This window comes from Lepidothrix coronata, unplaced genomic scaffold, assembly GCF_001604755.1.
Source record: "Lepidothrix coronata isolate B3197 unplaced genomic scaffold, Lepidothrix_coronata-1.0 Scaffold37, whole genome shotgun sequence".
NCBI classification, from domain to species: Eukaryota; Metazoa; Chordata; class Aves; order Passeriformes; family Pipridae; genus Lepidothrix; species Lepidothrix coronata.
This window is the reverse complement of record NW_016690217.1, coordinates 6,566,263-6,589,583: the sequence shown is the minus strand read 5'-3', so window position 1 is coordinate 6,589,583 and position 23,321 is coordinate 6,566,263. Positions and strand designations below refer to the sequence as shown.

General features: G+C 35.6%; 1 protein-coding gene across 17 annotated transcripts in view; it reads left to right on the top strand.

Moving 5' to 3' along the window:
• Positions 1 to 23,321, top strand: part of MEF2C (myocyte enhancer factor 2C) — a 135,297-nt gene that overhangs the window by 59,999 nt on the left and 51,977 nt on the right. For all 17 annotated transcript variants that reach the window (XM_017812632.1, XM_017812633.1, XM_017812631.1 and 14 more), the window contains one exon: positions 9,360 to 9,563. In XM_017812632.1, the coding sequence (XP_017668121.1) occupies positions 9,360 to 9,563 (204 nt within the window). The remainder of the gene's footprint in view (positions 1 to 9,359; positions 9,564 to 23,321) is intronic.

Sequence of the window (23,321 nt, the reverse complement as noted above, 5' to 3'; positions counted from 1 at the left end):
TTAGTTGGATTTGTGTACTTAAGTGACCATACTGGTAATAAATATAAGTTGAAACTGTCCAGAGTAAGATATCTGGCTGCAAATCTCACAGAAATGTGCAATATGGGGATACAATCTGCAATTTTCCAAAAACTATTTGAAACTTTGACATTTTGGGATAAGTTAAAGGGAAACTACTGCAACCTAGTCATTAGAGGCCCAGTCCTTTTACCCTGGCCTGCATAAAAGCTCTGTCATTTACTTCAGTGATTGCAGAATTCAGGCTTTTAATTAGGAGAAGCCATTAATTAAATGTTGTTTCATGTGGGCTGCAAGTTGGCTGTATTTTTCTAGCCCTCGTAATTACTGTGTGGTGACAAAGGTGGCAAGAATGTTTGAGTCTTCTATGAGTGATCACAAATTTTCTTTGGTTATGAAAGTTTAAAAAAGCCAATCTGAAACATTCCCTTTCACGCTACTTTTTACCACAGGTAAAAGGAGTGTGAATAATTGCCAGAGCTAGAGGAAATGTGTATTTATTTGTGTAGTTTAGTTACCACCATGATATTAAATGGGAATGAAAACTCTCAAGAGAATGCTGTTATAAGCAGCCAATGTGACTAGCAGCTTTCTTTTTATTCTTGTGACACTGGATAATAAAGTCTTCATAAATGTGGAATAAATCCCTAGTACTATTGTTCAGGTTCATGTGATTATGTTAGCCTTGTCAACAGCCCATTCAAGCAGACTATGACTGCTCATGTGGTATTAGTTGCACCACCAATAGGATCAATAGCCAAAAATATTAGCATTGATATCTCATGCTAGAAGTTCCTGACTGCTACAAGTTCTTTCTGCAGAAGTTTCAATCAAGCAGATTGGAGAATGCTTCTATGAAGACTTCTAGGTTGGTTAAAAAAAAATAAGAAAAACAAGGAAAAATGTATGAACTTTATTTTCCTTTGCTTTCTTATCTGAAAGAAATAATATAACTACCTTTATTATGGTCAAGACATGAAGGAACAATTGCATTCATCTGCCTCAGAAAAGTCCTTGAATTTTTTCTGGTTTTAATCAGTTTGTAACATTTTGTTGTTTTAATGAGAGCCTTTCATGGTCTGCTTTAGACTGGGATCATCTGAAACTCTCTTTGCAGCCATCCAGGCAGGGCTGTCCAGGCCTAAAATAAATAGTTGTAATGACATAAATGATATGGTATTACTGTTAAACAAGGTCACTAACAAAATATCTCATTAAATCCATGGACTGTGGGCTAAATCCAGAGGTACATTGACCCAGGAATGAGGGTATATTGACTTGATAATATTCTGGTGTCAATTCTGGTAAACCCTCTTGCTTTTAATCTCTCTTTTTTTGCAGTTAGTATTAAGAAATATGAGGTCTCACCATTTTTTGTCCCTCTGATCATCTTACTCATTAGTTCCGCAGTTTTTTCCTTTTTGTGAAGGTTCACAGTTAAAACTGAATTGACCTGACTAATGATTCTGCACACCATTCAAAACACTTCTTTCAATTTTGTAATGAGCAGCTGCAACCTTGTTATTAAATACCATAGGAACTGTGCACTTTAATATAAAGGTGCCTAAAAAGTGGTCCACCCTTTTTAAAGTATTGTGTGTGTGTGTGGAATTCAGTGGGGTATAACAGTAACAAACACTTGCTGTGTAACTTTTTCATGTACAAACTTTTTACCAGTCTTTGATTTCAGCAAATCTCTAAAGCTATAAACCAAGACTTACTGAAGTTATCAGCTCAATAGAGAACAAATCAAAGCAGATAAGTAAAGTGAGGTTATGGGGCAGTGGAATAATATCCTAGAGGGAAATGACCATTTGCAGGAAGACCTAGATTTGTTCTACTGACTTAGATACCAAATGCTGCTAGTTTCAAAATTAATTTCAGCCCCATGTATCTATTTATATCTGTGTTTCGGTTCTATTTAAAAGGAAAGGGTAAGAGACTATCGTCTAAATCAGAAGCTCCCCTGTAGAAATAGTACAGAACCTTGAGTATTACTGCTAACATGAGCACAAGTTGGATAGAAAAGTTTTTTCCACCAGTCTCCTTATATTTTCAGTATTCCCTCATGGAGTGTCTTAATTTTATCCAGTATATGAGATTTTATTTTTTTTCCCCCAGGCAAATGTTATCATATGAAAGCATAACTGCTTGACTATGCAACTAAGCATAATTTTGTTCAATGAACTTTTGTCTTAAACATCACATGCTTTTTATCTTTCACGTATTTTAATTCCTTCCCTTGCTTATATTAAATTGCACTGAGACATATGCTTGGAATGTAACATTAAGGTTAGGCCTTGGCCCTGGTTTTTCAGAGGTAAAGTTATGTTTCTGTAAGCAAAGAATTACACCCCAAGTTTTCGTGACTCCTAATTTCTTGTGTTCTGTACAATTCTGGCAGCACTTTTCATGTTAAGCCAGACTACCTGAGAAGTAAAGTTTTAAAAATGCTGCTGAACTGAATTGTGAATTTCTAGAATGCATTATATTTAAGGTTTAAATGTGCTTGTATTACAAATGTATGTTCTGAGCATAATTTAGAGTGAATTAGCATAAGGTAAATATTTAGGTCAAATTACTTTTAATTTGAAATGTGAGCAAGAAGGCTAAGTAAAGAGAGTGCAGTGGTGAATGAAAGATCTGCCAACATAGTAGAGCTGAAAAATAGTGTCGACACAGGCAACAACCTTGCTGTCTTGCAAGGAATGGTTTGGAAAGCCCTGGGGAAGAAAGAGCTGGAGGTGGGAAGCAGAACTGAAGCCATTGTTGAGAGGAAGAAGTTACACTCTTCCTGTTATGACAGGAAATGCAGACAAATGTGCTTCCTGACCATTTGCTCAGCAGGGAATGAAATATTCTTTGACCTTTACCTTATGAACATTTTAGCAGCACAGATCTAGTAAACATGTTTTTTACAATAAACATCTATTTGTACCTGCCAGAACTGGTGATAGCATACAAAAAAAAAAAAAAAAAGTCAACTTTTTTGTGTATTGTGTTAGCTACTGTGTTTCTAAGATGATTTTTTTGACTAAAATATGTACATATCTGTAGATCTGTCTATAATGAACTTAATCTTATCTCTCTGATTCAACAAAAGGAAATGAAGCATCAGAAGTTTGACCCTGTTTGGTTTTAGATCTTAATTTGTAAGTTAAAATGGGAAGCATATTGATACTGGCTAACCTACTAATTTCTGACTTGCTGTATCATCTGTTAATTAAGAAATCTTTCAATTATCTCTGCTCTCTTTTCTTACAAGGGAAAAACTCATAAGAGAGATCCACCATCATATACTGGATTTGGGCAGACTGAATAGTATTACTATTTTAAGTATTTTGTCTGCTATTTATGCACAAAGATTCTAAAAATGTGGTGTAACAAACAAAACCTTCTTTTTTATATGAGTTAATCATGAACATTTTATTTGTTATGGTTGCAATTTTAGGGCATCCTCTTAGAACTCCTCTTTGTCTGGACTATTCAGCAAGTCATAGCTCAATATGCTTGAGGCTTTCCGGGACAATTGTTCTTTTACCAGCATAAATCACTGCTATCTCATCCTGTAAGTTATGCTGGAGGGTTATAAGGACATGGAAGCAGTCTGATCAAAGTCCTTCACTGCTCTTTAAAGGGTCTTCCATTTAATATGGCATGGCCAGCTTTTGCATAAAGGAAGGTTTGTCCAGAATGAATCCTGCACTGGAACTGTTTCCCAGTCCCATTGAGGATTATTGTAAAGATTGTTGCAGTCAGACTTCTTCATGTGACAAACAGCTAAGCAAAAATCAAATAAGAGGAAAGGGAAGAAAGAACATGACAAGAGCAATTGCCTCTGCAGTAGTTACTTGGGGCTTCAACAGGATAGGTTTAGGTGCCTTTTAGTGACATTTTAGTGAAGAGCCCCTTGGATTACACATGGCTTTGTTTACGAACATAACTTATGTTTGAATTTAGGTAAATTGAATCACAGAATCATAGAATCATAGAATCAGCTGGGTTGGAAGGGACCTCCGAGATCATCAAGTCCAACCCTTGATCCAACACCGCCGTGGTTACTAGACCATGGCACTAAGTGTCACATCCAGTCTCATCTTAAAAACCTCCAGGGATGGAGAATCCACTACTTCCCTGGGCAGCCCATTCCAATGTCTGATTACCCTCTTTATAAAGAAATTCTTTCTAATATCTAACCTAAACCTCCCCTGGCACAACTTGAGACCATACCCTCTTGTCTTACTGATAGTTGCCTGGAAAAGAGACCAACCCCCACCTAACTACAACCTCCTTTCAGGGAGTTGTAAAGAGTGATGAGGTCTCCCCTGAGCCTCCTCTTCTCCAGGCTGAACAGCCCCAGCTCCCTCAGCCTCTCCTCATAGGACTTGTGCTTGAGTCCCTTCACCAGCCTCATTGCTCTTCTCTGGACCTGCTCCAGCACCTCAATATCCTTCCTGAACTGAGGGGCCCAGAACTGGACACAGTACTTGAGGTGCTCATGTAGTACCTGGTATTTGTCACATACATTGTATCTACCATGCCTGCTCTAGTCCCTACATCAGAAATTTAGACATTCCAGATGAAATAAGGACAAACAGAATAAAAATTTTTTTGATGGGATAGTGCCACTATCGGATATTTCTGTGCATCAGTGGTCCCTGTTTTTCACATGTTTAATGGCAGGAAATGTATATGGAAAGGACTATGTGCAAATTCCCTGTTTCTCTCATTTTTCTGTGTCAGCAGCTATATATCTTCATAATCAGAATAGGAAGAAGTAAGTAGAGCACTGATATTTTGACACTGGACTGAATTGCTTGAATGATCACAGGACTGCTACTTTGAAAACATAAAATGTTAGCACACATGCTGTGACTATTAGTGACAAATATGGAGTGATATGGTTCAGCCTCTCATATTATGTGAGATTTCAGAAAAATTACTAGAAGGACCTGAATTAAACCTAAACCTAAACTAAACTAAACTAATCCGAAACCAACTCCTATCAAAAAAAGAAAAGAAACAAAGACCACATGGTGACTGTTTCTTCACTGATCCCTTAACATCCATCAGAAGTATTGTTGTTACAAATTTAGTTAAATAAAGATTATTGCCAGTGGCCAGTATAACCCATAAAGATAAATTTAAATTTCAACAGATGAAAGATTTGTACTTGCAACCAGGCAACATTATCTTCTAATTTATATAGTTTAAGTAAGTTGAACTTACTAGCAATTAAACAAGAAAGTCTCCTCTGCTCCCTTTAAATGGAACATAGCACAGTGTGTGATACACACACTTGATTTCAGGCTGTTTACGGCTCCACTTGCAGATATTGCAATGACTATGCCATGTGAGAGGCATTTCCATGAAATTTAAGAGCTAGAGTTGAAGTGGAAAAGCATCCTTTTAAAAATCCTCCTTTGTCAGTGCCTTTCCTTTAGCAGACGGGTTTCACCTTTAGTTAGAATTTCATCCAAAATGCATAAAAAGCTTGATTTATATCAAGGAAGTTAAAAGTTGGCTATTTCACTGTGGGTATTTTGTAACCAAGCACCATCTTGATTAGCTCACAGCATAACAAGTCATCAGAATTAATGCTTCTTCATATACAAAAATGCTGCAGGCTTTAGAAACTTCTTGGTACTGCTATTCTGGTTAAGAGGGCAATTAAATTGAAAATAAATAGTAAATAAATAAATAAATAAATAAATATTAAATAACTATCATAACCGTACAGCTAAGACAAGTGCAGTAGACAAGTGGGTTTTCAGCTAATATGAAGGGATGACTTTAGGGTATTTTTGTAGGTTTCAGAAATAATTGTGGTACTTTCTGCACACTACTCCGTTTGCAATACATATGAAACTATGCATAAAAAATCACCTCATACCAGTATTTAGAAATTGTGTCATTGTTTAAAACCCGGTGCTTTATATACATGGGCTTAAAAAGGTTTTAAAGATCATTGGTAAATGATTGATAACAGATAAAAGCCTTTTATCTGTTCCACTTTGTCCCTCCACTCCACTTCCATTTTTTCCAGTTCTCACACTATTATAAAATATCTCAAAAATAGAAGGACTTCCTAAATTGCCTATTCTTCTCCTAAAGAGAAGTGAATTTGTGAACCAGGTAGCAATATGATTCTTGCTACTGAAAAAACTTAAATATTAAAGAAATATTGAAACGTAGGCATTTTTTGGATGCCTTTTTTAAAATATGTTGATGAATTGTCTTGTATGTGTATTTTCTTTCAGTGTCACTAGTGTTCTTTATGTCAAATGACAAAGTAACATTGTCAGCTGTTATATGATGCTATCAAGGCAGAACTTTGAACACAATATATAATAACAAGACTATGTAAACACCTAATTTTTTGGTACTGTAACTACAGCTTGTATTCATACTGATGTGTGTGTCTTGTTCATTCTTAGCACTAAGTCGGTTCAAGTGTAATCAGAACTTCTTAAGTGTAGGCTGCACACTGCCTTCCAACTATACAAAACAGAACAGCTGTTTTAAATAATTTATGCTAATTTTTACCACTCAGGATAACTTGTGCAATACTAGAATATTGTTAACGATATTTATTAGATACTTTTAGTGTGGGTGAGTATGGTTAACATAGCAAATAATGAACAAAGTCATAGCCAAAAAATTTAAGTAATAAACAAGCTTTTTACTTATATTGCTCACAAAAATATTTTAGCATATGGTGTATTCATCTTTGTTATGTAGCCACATAGAAGAATGTATCAAAAAAGATAATTTCTTTTTTTAAAATGGCTTGAAGAGTATTCTTAATCTCTTCTGAAGTTACTGACCTGACCTTTCACTATACATTCAAAAATACAAGTTCACCTCTACCATAAACTGGTGTAAAAGCATAATAAATTTATATATATACATATATATATGTATTATATATATGTAAAGATAAACCACTATGAATGGCACATTTAAAAACTAGTATTCCACATCACCACAGAAACAGTAATAGATACAATTGTTTTAAATTCATTTATCAGCAGTTAGAGAAAGCATTAGCTGATACATTTAGAAAATATTAGAAAAAATCAAGGAGTTAAAACCAAATCAAATTCAGAGCAATTAAGATTATATAATAGAGAAAGAGAAAAGAAAGATCTAGCTGATTTATTTTTCTCTTTTTTTTTTTTCCACTTTCCAAAAAAAGGAACTCTAACCAGCATCATTCTGGTGATAAGTATTATGAAATAAGTATCTGCTGTGCAGCACAGCTGTGTGGTTTTTCTAAATGTTTAGGAGCACCTAACAGTAAACACAAACAGTGGCTTTAAGGATATTTCTGTACTAGGGTGTACTTTGATGGTGAAAAGCTATAACATGCTAAATGCAGAGGTTTCTGCGTAACAGAAACCATATTGTACAGAGACACTCCACCTAACAGACTGTGGTCAAAAAGTTGATTGAAAGGCATGTTAGATGCAGAAAATATGTTGAATTAGTACATTTTATTTTCTGCAAGTTTAGTTATTTCTAAAACAAGCTTCTATATATATGATTCAACAATTGCATTGCAATTTTCTCTAATCAGAGAAAAGTTTAAAGGAGTATTTTAAAGACAGGATTTTTTTAATTTTTTTTTTTTTTTAGAATTTGAGTGAAATTTTATTACCTATCTCATTATTCATTCCAAATATCAAAAGCCATGATAGAAAAATTTAGAAAGAACTAACTATTAATTATGCATACTTGAGACCAGTGCCGTGGAAAATGTGTTTTTACAATGCTTGAATAATTGTATTTAATGCCAATCCACCTTTTTTTACAGTACATTGACAGAGGCTAGAGGAATAACATTCAGTATACATTTGGGAGAATAAGTGTTCACAGTATTGGCACAGAGCCTCGTCTTTCTAAGATGATCTAGCAAATAGGGATTGGCAATACTTAAAAGTCACGTTTTCCATGGCCTGACATGCTGGGATTTTAAGGTAGTCTGGGATTGCAGTTAGCATTAGCTTGCGTTAGGAGTGTGACAAGATAAAACAGCAGCCATATGACTCGTGTGCAAATGAATCTTCTTGCTTCAGTATTAAAGTGCAGCGATGCCACTGCTTATGGATGTACAGGTAATGGTAGCAACAAGTGCAGAATTAGGCAGACCTATAAACTTGGTTGTGTGCCTGTCCTTGACCTATTAAGTACCTTGACTGCATGCTAAATTTGATTAATTATAGGCTTAGCAAAACCATATTTTTTTCTTAAAAATCCTTGTCACTGAAAATTATTAGAGAATAAAATAGGTGTAAAGAATCACATATATTTAATGGAAATTGCACATATGAAGAAACAGGAGATAAATTCAAGCATATAATTAAGTTAAACAGCTTTTTGTAGTTTCCTATTTCAAGTCACATGTCTTACTGGAACTTGTAAACTAATGGAGAAAAAAAGAGGAAAAAAATTGTTTAATGTGCAGGTCTTTCATTGTCAAAGCAGTCCCCATGGAAAATTAGGGTTTTGTACTGAATAATTATATTTTTCATGCTGCCTGGATTTTGCATGATGTCTGGGCATTCACTGGCATTCTGAGAATTTATGAGCCCATCCCTATTTTTTTCCTGTGTAATATGACCCCTTGTACTAAAAAATGCCAGTTCATATTTCTAAGGATATAGCTTGAAATGAAATAAAATCTGCTATGCGGTTAGAAAAGACCTATTTTCAAAAGTCTGACTGGCTGACCAGCTTTTGTTTGTTCTTTGTTCATGCTTTAAAACTCTCATTTCTCACATGAATGTTTGAATTTTTAACACTTTATATTTCTTCAAAACTATTGTGAACGTGTTTATATGAACAATGTATCTCTTTTACACTACTTAAATGCTGTATAAAATGATTTCTTCAAATCTAGCAGGAGTTGAGGGGTTTGCAATCAAAGTCAATCGCTATCAAAAATAAGAATTGACTGCACATGTTCAAACTATTTACAGGTGCTAATCTGAGATGCAGTTTTTAAATACTGATGGGAAAGATGTATGCAGTCTAAAGGGTATCTGAATTTAGAAGTTAGAGAGAGATACAGTATCAACACTTCATAGCACCACTAAATGAAAACGTCTCATTCTCCTTACCAGTACCTCAAGTTTTGTGCAGTGATAATTACATATATTCACTCCCTTATGTGACACACATACACATACATATATATTCTATTTGTAATTGTAATTATATTTATGCATTTGTCTTCTGAACATATTCTATTCAAAGACTACCGCAGTCACAGTAAAAAGGGAGAAGGACTACAGTGTAACTTGTGGGGTTTTGATGGACTTTTTTTGCTTTTTTTCCAGGTGACCTTTACAAAGAGGAAATTTGGGTTAATGAAGAAGGCTTATGAGCTGAGTGTTCTGTGTGACTGTGAGATTGCTCTGATCATCTTCAACAGCACCAACAAACTGTTCCAGTATGCCAGCACTGATATGGACAAAGTGTTGCTGAAATATACCGAGTACAACGAGCCACATGAGAGTCGAACGAATTCAGATATTGTTGAGGTAAGACTTCATGTATTGCTCTGAGATAGAGGTGCTCCAAGTGAGTAGATCATACCCTCAGGTGACATAGCAGCAGGAGAGCAGAATAGGACAATGTATTGGTTTGGGGGTTGGAGGTGGTGAAGCCAAGACTAAAAGAAAGCTGTGTCTTGTGAGCTGTAAGTTTTATCCTGCTGAGTCTCACAGAAACTCCTGCAATGGGAGCTCTGGCTCCCTATTGTCCAGCTTTCTGTGCTGCTTTGTTCCTGTGTCCCATTAGTCCTCTCCATGCCTTGACCATTACCTACCAGCTGAATCTCCCCTTTGTCTCCTAGTCTCCCCTAGTCACATGCTCTCCAGTAAACATTCCATACATTGTCTCCACACTCCAAAAGTTATAGTATTGTCTGTCCAGGAGGAACTAAAAATACATTGTAAAAGATGTGAAAGAAGATTAAGAGCCACTACTTTAAGGCATTTAACTGCCCTTTTAAGCTTTGTGATTATTTACAAAGGAAGGATATTTAATAAAATGCAAGAAAAATTTACTTACAATCTACACAATAAAAATGTTTCAGCTACAACATACAGAATGCTATTAATATAATGTAATAGTAACGATATCAAACCAGTAGTGTCAGAATGCTAGAAACACTTTTTAAATATTGGTTTTGTAAATATATACGGACATTTTTAATTACAATTACTGAAAATTATTAAATAAAAATTAAAATTTTAAAATTTAAGCTTCTAATATTTGCAGAAAAGTCAGTTTACTTTAAAATCACGTTGGTATTCAAGCTATGCAAAATACATGAAGCCTTCAATGATTTTGTTGCTATAGCAAAGCTCTCACAGTGATATCTAAGAAATGGATTATATGACCTATACAACTTCGGTTTTCAAAGCACCTGAGTGATTAGCCATCCAATATAATAATATTATAATTTTAAAAAGTATTGGAAGGTTAAAAGTCAGTGAAAATTTATTCCTGAATACCTTGGCACTTAGTTTTTAAAGGTTTTAGTTTCGGATTTTTAAAGAATTTATATGTTGTCTCAAATGAGATTTTGATGCTTTTGGATTCTTCACCAGGGTTAGTCATGTGTTTGAGACTAGCAATGTAAGGAAGTTAGTTATTTACATATAATGTTTTTTATGGATAAAAGATGAACATTGCTACACGTTACAAATAGTCAGAGACACATCACCATAGATGGACAAAAAATGCACCCAGGAATATATATCACTTTTCTGTCCATCCATATGTCACCATCTAGGAAGATACTCTTTTACTTCCTTCATGATTTCCCCCCAGATTTTCTCCCATATTAGAAGAGGGTGAGGTTCTGACAGTAGAACAAAAATTTATGTGATGTAAGACTAGGAGGAAAGTACATAATGTCTTCCTCCTCTCCATCATCTCTTTTCCTCTCTTACTTTAAATCTTCTGTATAGACATGAAGCCTTTCCTGTCACTTAGGTTTTTTAAACCTATGTCCAAGAGAATTCAAATTCTCTGTCCAAAATAATGTCCTGTCCTCTTCTAGTGGCAAAAAGCCAGAGTATTCTTAGCAGAAAAGTTTCCTGTGATATCTTTACTTCTTCCTGCAGGCTTTCTTGTGGAAATAGGTGAGTAATCCAGTTAGGGATTTATTGCTTGCTTTACGATGAATGAATACTTTTGATCTTGAGGACTATGGTTTTTAAAGATATCTGAGTTAAAATTTAAAATTCCAAATAATGTCTATTTTGTTATAACTTTTAGATTTTTCAGAAAGAGCACTCACTACACCAGCAAAATTCCTTTCTGCATTAAGAGTGGGCCAGTTTGGATAGGCTGATGGGCAGTTTTGAATGCAGATGTGTAATTTTCTGGCTATACCCAAGGTTTGATGGGCATCCCTTTTTACAGGGATGAAAGTAAAAGTACGTAATTTAAATTGAGCAATCTAACAATAGGCAGAAAAGGCCAAATTAGGTGAATGTTTGTAGTTTTTCCATGTGCTCTGTCAGCTTAGAATTTGTTTTTCTGTTATATTTTTCAATGTTTTGCCTGAAACATAAAATACTCAAGCTTCATCCATACTGATATGGTTTTAGGATCCAAGGAGTACTTCTGGAGGGTGTAGGTTTTGAACAAGACTATCATGCCTTTACTTGGTATTTAACATCGTAGTTACAAGTATAGAAGAGGAATAGAGCCCGTGAAAATATACAGTCTGATAAATGGTTTGACTCTTCATGTAGTTTGGGTATATTTTTAGGTACAGGATAGAAATCTGCCACACATTTAAATATTTTAATTTATCAGTTAAACTGACTACATTACACATATTTTCCTTGTAAGGAGTCCATCTTCTTTTCACTTTCAGACGGTTAGATTACATACTTACAAGTTCTTAATCTTGTTCTTCCAGAGCAGTCAACAGCAGCTGAGAATCAGACAGTATTACTAAATCTGATCATTTACAATTGTTCAATAACTATATTTCAGCAGAAGAAAAGGGCATAGCTGTACTCACAGATTTCTGCACAGAGAAAGAAAACTTTTTTATCTAGATTTATGAAAATTTGAAATATATCTGTCAACTGTATAAAGGTCTTCAATTTAAAATCCAGTTTCTGTTCTCAATCAGCATAATATTAACTATTTAGTTACTATTCAGTTGTGGTAGAACCATGTTATCAGTCATCAGAAGGTGTTATAGTTTCTTGGAAGAATCTATATTCAAAGAAAATTAAAAGCTCTCTAATATGTAGCTAATTACTTTTAGGTTAAACCACTGCTATTCAAATAGAAAAACTGCATAACTTTTCATGTAGATCTGGCTAAAGATGTTAATTTTATTAAGCAAATGTTTTCAGTTTAATTACTGGGATTAATTACATTTAGCATTTCTGAAGGAGTGAGTTTTCAGGCCATATCTTATTATTTAAAATATCAGAAGACCGCAAATGTCATACATCTAACCAACATTACACATTTTTCATTACGCTATTTTTCAGGGGAAAACTGGTCCTACCCAACTTATAGATATATGATCTCAATAAATCTGTCTTGATGAAAAATGGAGTGGCTAATATCAAGAGAATTGTAAAGGCCAGTTCCTGTTATTCTTTGAGCTCTTTTCTTTTAATGTTTTAAATAAATATCTCATACTTTTTTTACATGTGGAACAATTTTATTTGCATGTAATAAATATGAGATGATGTTTTCCAATTTCTTCATTCAAAATGGTGTTGATTAACAGTCAGTTTGGTATATCTGAGTTTTTCACATCACAAAAATTATCTACCAGCCTAATGTGTTTCAGTTAATACCCACTAAATATACTTACAACATACACAGGTAACTAAAAGTCATTGTGTACTCATGAAGAGGAACATATTTTCATTCAACACTCAAGTTTATCCATTTCAAGCAAGAGTGACAGTTATTTTGAGTCTTACCAAAATCTGTATGAAGATATGTATTAGTTTGGGGGGGAGGGGGCGGCGGGGGAAGGGGAAGGTATATCCTGAGACTTCTATATTCTGAGACCTCTGTTTAGAGATAACTAGATTCTTCACACTGAAGCCTTTATGTCCTCAACCACCAAACCACTCACACCACAATCATTCATTCATTCAATTTTCCTTCAATTAAAATGTGATTATTAGTTGCTGGGTACAGTAATTTCTTTTAAAGAATAGCAGAAACTGTGCAGAGTTCCTTCAACACTGAGGAAAAAATATTAATTTATTATTTATGCTACCTTCCAAGTGTGTATGTAAATACCAACAATAATATATTCAGCACAGTTGCATAGAACTAAGCAATAACTTTCTTATGGCAATAAGGAGATGGGGAAGAGAAAATGTCAGAGTTTTACAGCAGCTGAGTATGTGCATTATGCGTTCTTTGTATTTATTAAAAATGAGGCCAGATCCTCTCCTTGTTTCTGTAAAACATAAGTGATTGTAACACAGCTTATGTCAGTGATATTTCACTGCCACACTCCTCTGATTAACAAGAATCCAGTACTGTAATCCCACTGCTTAGGAGCTCATAAAGGACATCGCCCTTAGATTGAAGGGGGCAGATTTCATAGCAGGAATACTGGGAAATGTTTGCATCTTGACTTGCAATGGAATTAGAACCCTAACGATGTTACAGAAATATGCTGTAATTCTTCAGCTAAACCATCAAGCCTTTGCTGATTTAAGGTGAAACTTCCTGCCTGTTTTCTCTCTCACTGTCCCTTTTTCCTTGACATTTCTTTCATGTCAAAGCATCAGCTACTGTTTCAGCTTTACCAGACCTCTAGTGAGTTTTCACTAAGTCCCGATTTTGATTCAGTTTCTCAGATACTGAGTTTAATGCCCTGGTCCTTGCTCTGCGTGCACATAAATCGTTCCTCCACAAATCACTCACCACATTATCTTTCAGCTCTTTTTAAGCCCCCAATCCATTAATTTCTTTGACCCTGCTGCTATTATTGTCCCTCTTTCTCCAACTGGTTTCTATTCCTCCGCTGATTCAGTGGTCACTGCCTTTAGTTCAAGTTCTCCTACTAGGTCAGCCCTTTCAAATTCATCCCATTTAAACCTATCTTCCATTTTCAGACAAACATCCATCCACCTTCTCAGTTCCCCTCTGCTATACCACTAGTCACTAGTAGAGAAAAAAGAGGAACACAGACTTCTTTCATCTTTCTCTTTGCTAACTGAGGTTCTATGTCATGAGTGTTGATCACCTGCCAAATCTCTTAATTTTGCAAAATTCACTGTGTAAAACTCCTACTTTGTGCACATGCACACACATCTGTCTGATCTTTGCAGCTGTCTTTTACCTTACAAAAAGCTCTCCCATGAACTCAGTGTCTTTTCCTTTTCTGAAATATCTCTCTTGTTATCTCCTTTTGGCTGTGTCTTTTTCTGGCGTCTGGTTTCAACTACTTCTTTTTTTCTCATTTTTCTTTTTTTTTCTTCCACCCTGCCCCCCAGTTCTTAGAAGGGTTGCAGGGTCCTCAACATAGACTTTTACATATAGCAAGATGTCAGCTTCTGCAATACAGTGTGATATCTTTCTGCTTCAATAATACCTTATCCTCATTTGGTTTCTTATCTGTACATTGTCTTACTCTGCATGTTTTTTTTCACCTGAATATATATCAAGTGTATTATCGCCTTTCACCCACCTCTCTGCCCACTCTTACAATTTTGCTGTATTCTAGTGTGCACTGACAGGTCAGCTCAAAGTATTTACAGTATTTACTTCAGATATGGCACAGTAGAACATTGCAAAATAAGGTGATAATACAGTAACATGATTATCCATGTAATATATATCAATACTGTTTCTGTCAAATAATGTTTATATCTCTCTTGCCAAGGACTGACTTTAGACAGTTTTTGAGAGTCTTTTGATCTTCAGCTCATCCTCAGTTTCATCCTTCTTAATCTTCTCCCAATTGCATGCCAGGACATACTTGAGAGTGTCATCAAGTTGTGTTCTCCTTTGTCTCTTGTCCCTTGCTCTTTCAGTCTGAGTGTTAGGGATTGATTTTCCATTACACCTGATGCTCCTCTATCCTCTTTTCCCTCTCCTTTGTCACGGAAATTAGGAAAGTATGGAAAACTTGAGTTGGGTGAACTCTTGCTTTTTATTGCATAGTGATAGTGAAGATTTCATCAAGAATTAATCTAAACTACTCTAGGAGATTAATTATCTTAGGGCCATTGTGATGCAGCTGCAGGTTTGCCATGGCCAAAAAAAAAAAAAAAGGGGGATAGTTCTAATTTGCAATAATATGTCACATTGTTAAATAATTTACACATTATAGACTCCTTTTTATGGATAATGAACATCTAGCATTGTTCTTTTAACCTGATTTGCATAGGATCATACATCTTCATTGCTCTAGTAACTGCTGGTGAATTGACCTTTTACCTTTTACAGAGTATTTTCCCTTTTCCAATGGACTCCCGTATTTGGAAGAACAGTCTGAACATAGCAAAAGAATTGTGTGCCATTTGCAGCAGCATTTTCCCTTAAGAGGAAGAAGGGAGGTTCTGAACATGTGAAATTCTCCCTGCAGATTGCTCATCCTTTGTGTTTTACAGCACACAGGGAAATCTTCACAGACCTATATGTTAAAATGGCAGGGAACAAAGTAATACCAAGCCCTATAGGGGAGTGGAATTTAGAATTTTTTCTTGTGTGTTTTGCTTGTTGAAAAAAACATTTTTGCTCTGAAAAAAAAAATGCGTCAAATGAAAGCGTACAACCAGTGATAGATAGCAATAAATTCTTCCACAGGCTTGTAGAAAAACTAGCTTGAACTGCAAATCCAGTCACTTTTAGTATGACTAGCCACAACATGTTAGTAAGCATGAAATACTGCTAAATTTCCTTGAGGGATTTGAGAGTTAAAACTTAATACGGCTTTAGCACATTAAAAGGTTGGAGTTGATGAGAATGGTGCTTGGGAGTCCATGGGCAGTACTTGTGCCTGAGAGGAATACCATGGTCCTGTTTTGCTCATGGACTTACTGCACATTATCTCGTCAGTCCTTACAGATGTGCTGTGCGTCCTAGAGCACATGTAGGATTAGTCACCTGGTGTGGAAATTCTGAATGAGATGAAAAGAAAAGAAAATTTCTTCTGTCAATTATTTCTAAAGGTCACAGAGCTAATGACTAGCTAGGAGGTTAATTAGATTCTGAAAGCCTCTTCATATCAATTAAGACTCTTATATGTATATTTGTAGTAAATAAGCTCATATAACTCTCTGAATGTTCTCTTTTTAGGAAAATTAAGGCAACTGTTGTAGCTTGTTTAATTTAATAAGTGTATTTTCTTCTCTTGTCATCATAACTTAATACTACGTATAAACAAGCTGTGAAATACCCATCAAGTTGGGTCTTGAGCTGTTGAAATCAGGGGAATTCTTTCAACTACCATGGGCTGAAGATCTGGGACAGTATAGAAAGTAAGCCTGTATGTAAGAAAGGTTATTCAGGGTGATCTAAAGACAGTACAGTGTATTGGATACTGCCCTGGACTAGAACTCATGAGACTTGGATTTTATTAATAGCTTTGCCAAGTACTGTTGTGTGACCTTGGATAAGTCACATTTCCTCCTAATGCTTCAGTTTCCCTGTCTGTAAAATGGGGATAGCACTATTGATTTCCTTTGTAAATTGGTTGAAGATCAGTTGTTCAAAAAACAGGTACTGTTACCAGTACTACAGGCCAGGAGATGTTTGGAAAGGGTCAGCTGGCCAAAGAATTTCCTTTGGATGATTATTTAGGCTTTTTAAATGCCTTCACCTTTTTTAATTTGTAGTAAATATGAGCCAAACCACTATTATCAACATCATGTATGACAAAATCATGGGACTGACTTCAAGATCTTCAGCATTTTTTAAATATTCCTTTGGTCTTTCTTTGTTTGCCATCCTAGTATTGAGCTTTTGGAAAATATGTTCATAACCTAATATCCTTATGTGAGTTTTTTCTATGTTTTTCCTAACCATGATTACTACAGAAAAAAATCTCAGAGGGAAAAATATCTCATTTTCAAAAGTACTAAAAATCTGTCCATTTTATCAATCTTAATTTCATTTTTTAAAGCATTTACTTTAGAAATATGTCTCTTTTAAACAGAAACTGATATTCTCACCTAATCTTATTATTCTGTCAATTTGGGCTTCATGTAAATAGTAGCTATTACAAGACCATAAGAGAAACTTCAAAGCTGGAAAACTGTGGAAGGCAATTCTATTCTGTCCAAAGTAGTCCCTCAGTGGGACTACTGTTCCAGTCAGTGGTAGTGACCAAATTAGTCCCTCTACTGCACCCAATAGGTAACAATTTATTCCCTTCCTTCCACTTATCCTCATGAGATTTTTGACTCTTTATCTTCCCAGGCTATTGTTAAAGCTCTCCTTGATAACTCTGCAGCTTCCTGTCACTGTGCATTTAATGAGTGACAGACTTTTGTTACTTTTCAGGCTAGATGAAGAAAGTCGGAGGGTCAGATGTGGACACTGTTCTTTTATTTTTCTCTAATATATTTCAAATTAATTCAATATGTGACAAATGCAACTAAGGGAAAGTTGTCATACAGCTTTGGTTTTTCTCAAAAACACAAACAAAAAAAGTGATTTCCATTATGATTTATTTCAACAAAGATTTGGTTAACATAAAACGTAGTTTGTAATCCTAATGTATCCCAAATGAAAGTGAAGCCGCTCACCTGAGAGCTTGTTTTTCTGTGTTATGGAAGAAGAGAATAGGAACAGAAAAAACTAAAATGGGTGCGAAGTTAGTTACTCTGACCCCATGGTACAGCAAAAGCAAATTTTTTTGATGGATTGTTGTAAAAATGCTGTGGTGACAAAGGTGAAAAATACATGCAGAATATAAATGTGTTTCAAACTCTGTTCATACTGTCTTTCTTTGTCAGATTGGGATCTTAAAGCTGTATTTATTAAAACAAAATCTATTTCACAGATCACTGTTTCTTTCTCCAAAACATGATATATAAGAAGCTGGAAAAATCTTACCTGTCTGTGTAACATTCTTATAACTTAATAGTTCCAAAGTTTTATCCCAATCTAGACATTGGAAAACGTTCTTTGTTTTTGTAGTCACTGTTTCACATAGTAACAGCTTGTTGTATTTTGGTGTGTTTGCCAGAGGGTAGGTTTATTTTTAAATCCCTGAACTCTGAATTTTCTTTATTTTTCCAAGATTGGAAACAGCTGAAATGCCTGGAGTTACAGGTTGAAGGGCTTGCTTCACAATATGAGATGGGAAGTCTCATCCCCACCCCCATGTGTTTTTCTTCTTTTAAATTTTTCCTAACAATGTCCCTTAACTGATATTTGTCTAAAAATAGAAAACATTCTAGCTAAAAATAGCTTGGCTTTCAGTCTTGCCAAGGAAAATGGAGAGGAATAGGCGTGGAATAGAAGGCTGAGTAATCCAGCTCTATTCATTCACAGATCCCTTTGAGAATGCAGGCAATGATAAAGTGCCCTCAAAAAACCACAGGCCTGACTTGCTCTCTTCAGACTCCTAGGTGCCAATAAATATTTTAGCCCAAGGATATATTTTTTTTTTCACTCATAGATCGTAAACACTTTCTGAAAGACAAGGCTTTGTTTCACAGAAGCTAACTTACTGTCAAAAATAGCTGACTTTCCTAAGGTCTTTTTTTTTTTTTGACTTTCCACGTTTTTTAATTTATTTTCAGATAAGCAATGACTTCAGTGTTCTGTCAAGAATTACCATGAAATGTCACATATCTAGCATGAATGAATAAAAAAAATAGATGCTTTTCATTGATTTCATGTGCCCTTAAAACTTCACATATCAGTAATAAATAAAAATTTATTACTCTGATTCTGAACAGTAAAAGTGAATGAATAGACATTGTGTATTTCACTGAAAAATCAAAATTTAGCTGCAAAGAACTTCTGCCTATATATAAGTGAAATTTTTCATTTATAATAGTTCTGAAACTCAAATTTCACCAAGAGGGAAAGGGAGATTGGAATGGAAGGGGACAGAATCTAATTTACTACAAAGCAGGAAATTTTCTTCTGAGAAGCTGTCATATTTGAGAAAGTCAGTCTTGTTTTGTGCTGCAGTTTTTCATTTCACATCATTACAGTATTGCAATGTGAGGTATCAGTAATACTATATGACAGAAAAGACACCAGGAAGGGCTGAGCATGTTATTTAAAACAAGAACCTGTGTTGTTGTTCTGTATGGTGTTTTTTACATTTTGGATTTTGAGTTTTTGTCTTTTGCTTTTTGTTTAAATCTTACTAGTGGTCAAACACAGCAACAGGGTGTGGAAATGTCAGCACAGTTCACAGGATTATTTGAGCCTGAGTATTGTTTTGTTCGGTTCCTGTAATGCTGCTTGTGATAAGACTCTGGAGACAAAGGACGATAATTGATGGAAAGTGACTTAAATCACTCCAAAAAGAATCAAGGTCCTTGTATTTGGGTACATCGACTCTTCTGGTCTCCTTCCTCCTTGTAAAGCATTTTGTCTTCTTGCATGTTGGCCCCCCGCTGCTCATTGTAACAGGGGCAGACCACAAGTGATTCCTTTATGCAGCACACAGGGTGTAATTGTGTCTGTGTGGTGTATTAGTAACTACCAAGGCTGAATTCAAGTATTGTATCTTCACTGCAAGCACGGAAAAATAGGACACACTACCGTGCATTGCCATTTTCAACCTAGATAGTGAGCTACTTATAGCTGTGTTCCAGACACAAAGGCTTTTCTGAGCAAACCCATTTTTCATTTTCATCACTGAAATATCTCTGCTTTGTAAGGTAAATACAAAATGTGGTTATTTACCTGGATTCCTACACAGTAGTAATGATCACAAGTGTAGAAATACCACATCTTCTCTTACCTTACAACTATCTTTAATGCAAAGTCCTGACCTTGCCCCCTTTTTCCCCAAGACTTTTTGTTTTATTGGGCTCCCATAAGATGTTGACTGTGCTTTGTCAAACCAGTATTAAAGATTATGCAACACTGAGTTTCTAGCAAACTCAATAAGTGATGCACAGTTTTTCATGTGCTTACACATGAGCAAGGGTTTTATTTAGTGTATAAGTATTTCCAGATGTGGGCCCTTAGCCACCACTCATAGTTGCATTAGGTTAAAAGAGCCCTACGGTATCAGAAGCCAAAAAATTCTGCTATGCAAAGTCCATCATTCAGGTTTTATTAGATCGCTGATTAAAGCCTATAGTGGCCAATGGAAGCCTTCTGACTTACTTCACATCTGTCTGGTTACAGTTCCTGGCACAGACAACAAACAGTTTCTACGGATTCTGTCACCTTTTGCACTAAGCAGCACTAAAATAGGTCTCAATTCTAAAAGGATTTGTCAGAGTCCTGTTTCAGACAGTAAAACTATTCATAAGAAGAAAATTGAATGCTCCTGCAAATCTCTGCAGAATCGTGGCTCTTACTTTGAAACAGTTCCAGTGTCAGGAAGGGTGGCAGAGTTAGGACCTAAATAGTTCATACTATGAGTAGCATTTATGTATCTATACTGAGAAGTAAAACGCCCTGCTACAGAGCTGAGAAGAAGTGAACCCCTTCCCTGAGTAACAGAGGCACTCTGCAAGGGTAACTTCATCACCAGAGAGGATCGGCATACAAAAGTCAGCGTAATCCTGGCTTTTTGCCTACTTCAATCACCTGCTAGGGACCTGGCGTGTAAGATGTTCTTCCCCAGCCAGAACACCTTACCCTTTTCTTTCATATGAAGCAAAATACCTACATACCTCTCCTTCCCTGGACTGCACACAGTTAACACTGTATGTTCTTGAGATGCGTTTCCACAGTTTTCATAGCTGTGGCAAAAGTTCAGTTAAACTTCAAAATATGCTGACTTTTCTACCTTGTTACAGTAAGAAGGTATAAATTAATTATTTACTTGTGTACTATAAAATTTGCATCCACCCTTTATGTATTATGTTCTTCATATTGATTAGACTCCATTTGCCCTCAATTCAGGGAGGCATCTACGTGTGTGTTTGTATAAAAGACACATTGAATTGAATGTGAGTTACCAAATTTGTACAGCTATAAAACCTCAAACACATATGTTTTGTTTTCTACATTTTTAATAATTACAGGTCTAGTGGTCAGCTGTGAATTAATGTCCATAGTCCAGAACTGTTAAGCCTGTTAAATCTTAAATAGCCATTGTTTTTTGCATTAGAATACAGCCTTATAACAGAGCTTCAATCAACATTTTCTTTATGAAGAAATTTATAAATCCAAAACTTTATGGGTTTATGTTTTCCTTACTTAATTTTGCCGTGAGTGTTTCTTTATATGGTTACCAGTTAATGGAGGAGTAAAATTAATAAAAGTTGCATAATCTGCCTTCTAAACATTTCATTGATTTTTCTGTATTATAGACAATAGTGTTAAAGGCCAAAATATGTGATACACTGGATATGCTTGCATTTCAAAAATCTCAGACTCATTTATTTATATCATCCTGTATAATCTATGGACAACTATATTTACATTTTATAATACAGAGTTATAAAAATGATCATTCACTTTACTTTGGGTTGTTCAAGTAAAGGTTTATTTCTTTGATCAAATGTTCCAGCACACAGGCTGTTCAAAGAAAGCAAATTATAGATGAGTTGATAAGAATACTTTAAACAACACACAGCTGATATAGATTGATTCAAAAGAGATCAAAATCTTGACAAAGAAGCAGTTCCTAATGGAGTGCATGATGTATATTTAAATTACTGCAATATAATCATGGCTATAGCATGAAAAACATAAAACGTGTAAATTTTCCTTTCATTTTTACACTGCAAGGCTTAGTTATTACATACTTCTAGCATGTTCAAACATATATCAGTAAGCTAGAAGCTTTACACTTTCTCTCTTGTGCCTTAGCAGCTAAGCTGTACTTTTTTAACCTATGTGAGAAGCTTGCCTCCTTAGATGTAAATTTTCACACTACCCACATAAATTGTTTAACTCATGAATAAAAATTCATAATTATGCTCATTACTTTTCATCCTATGTCTGAAAATATTTCACAGATGTGACTAAACAAAAACTTTAAGAAGTGACTAAACACAAAATGTTTAAAAAATTATCCAAAAGCCTCATCTGGATGCACATGAACTTTGTGAAGGATCTGTTATTTAGCCTTGAAGATTACTATGGACCAATTTTATTAATCCAATCTGATCCAAAATTGAGTCTTTTCCAGTCCCACTTCAAGATCCAAAGGATTTCAACAGACTTTCCTCAAGCAAAAATGCCGACAAGCCGTAGAACTCTGTACCCTGTCTAGTTCTGTTTCTCTGACCCAATGAACATTGCATTTGCTAATGAACAAAAACAAAATATTAAAGCAGAGTTAACCTCTTTCAACAGCATGGGAAGCTGGGTAAATCCTATCCCTTCTAGGGATATGGAAGAAAATAACTTTGAGTCCATTCAGATCAAAGAAGAAACAGAACCTGTGTTTCCAGTTTCCAGTTAGCATTTTTCTAACCACTATCTGTTATACAGAAAATCTGCAACAGCAACCTTTTATTAAAAGGGAAGAGTGAGTCTTCCCAGGGTCTTTGAAAGGTTACCTGTAGGAGGGGGCAGTATGCTTGAGTCAATGCCTGAACACCCAGTAGGGCTTTATGGACAAAGGCGTCTCTGCAGCCCTGGGTGAACAGTGTAACTTCTGATGAGGGATAGGATTTCCGAAAACCCACTTACTTGGTCTGGGTCACTCACAACTTCATCACATGCTGCAGGTTTGGATCCTGTTCTGTAGCATCAAACTCTTCCTGTGCCTCAGATCCTAACACAGTGTGAATTCCACTCTGAAGATCAGGTGCCTAAATAGTAAGTATTGCCAAACTGAGCTTTCTATGTCCCTTAGTCCTTTACTGGATCTGTTCCATAGCCCTTCTTTGTCACAAGGCCCTTCCTTACAGCAAGGGAATTGCAGCAGGGTGTGGACTGCTCTTTATGGTTTCAGTGTAAGCTCAAAGCAATGTGGCTAAGAAGGAACACTCCTCATTGACCATTTGCCTACCCTGTCACTTAAAAAAGTGGGTTTTTTCCAAAGAATGTTTGCTGTCATTTCACTGTCCTGGAGACATCTTTATTTCTGGCTTTCAAGCTGGGAGAAGGTGGAGGGGTAGTAGTTCTTCCTAACTGGCTTCATTAGCAGAGCCCTTGAACAGCTAGGACCCCTAGCTGTA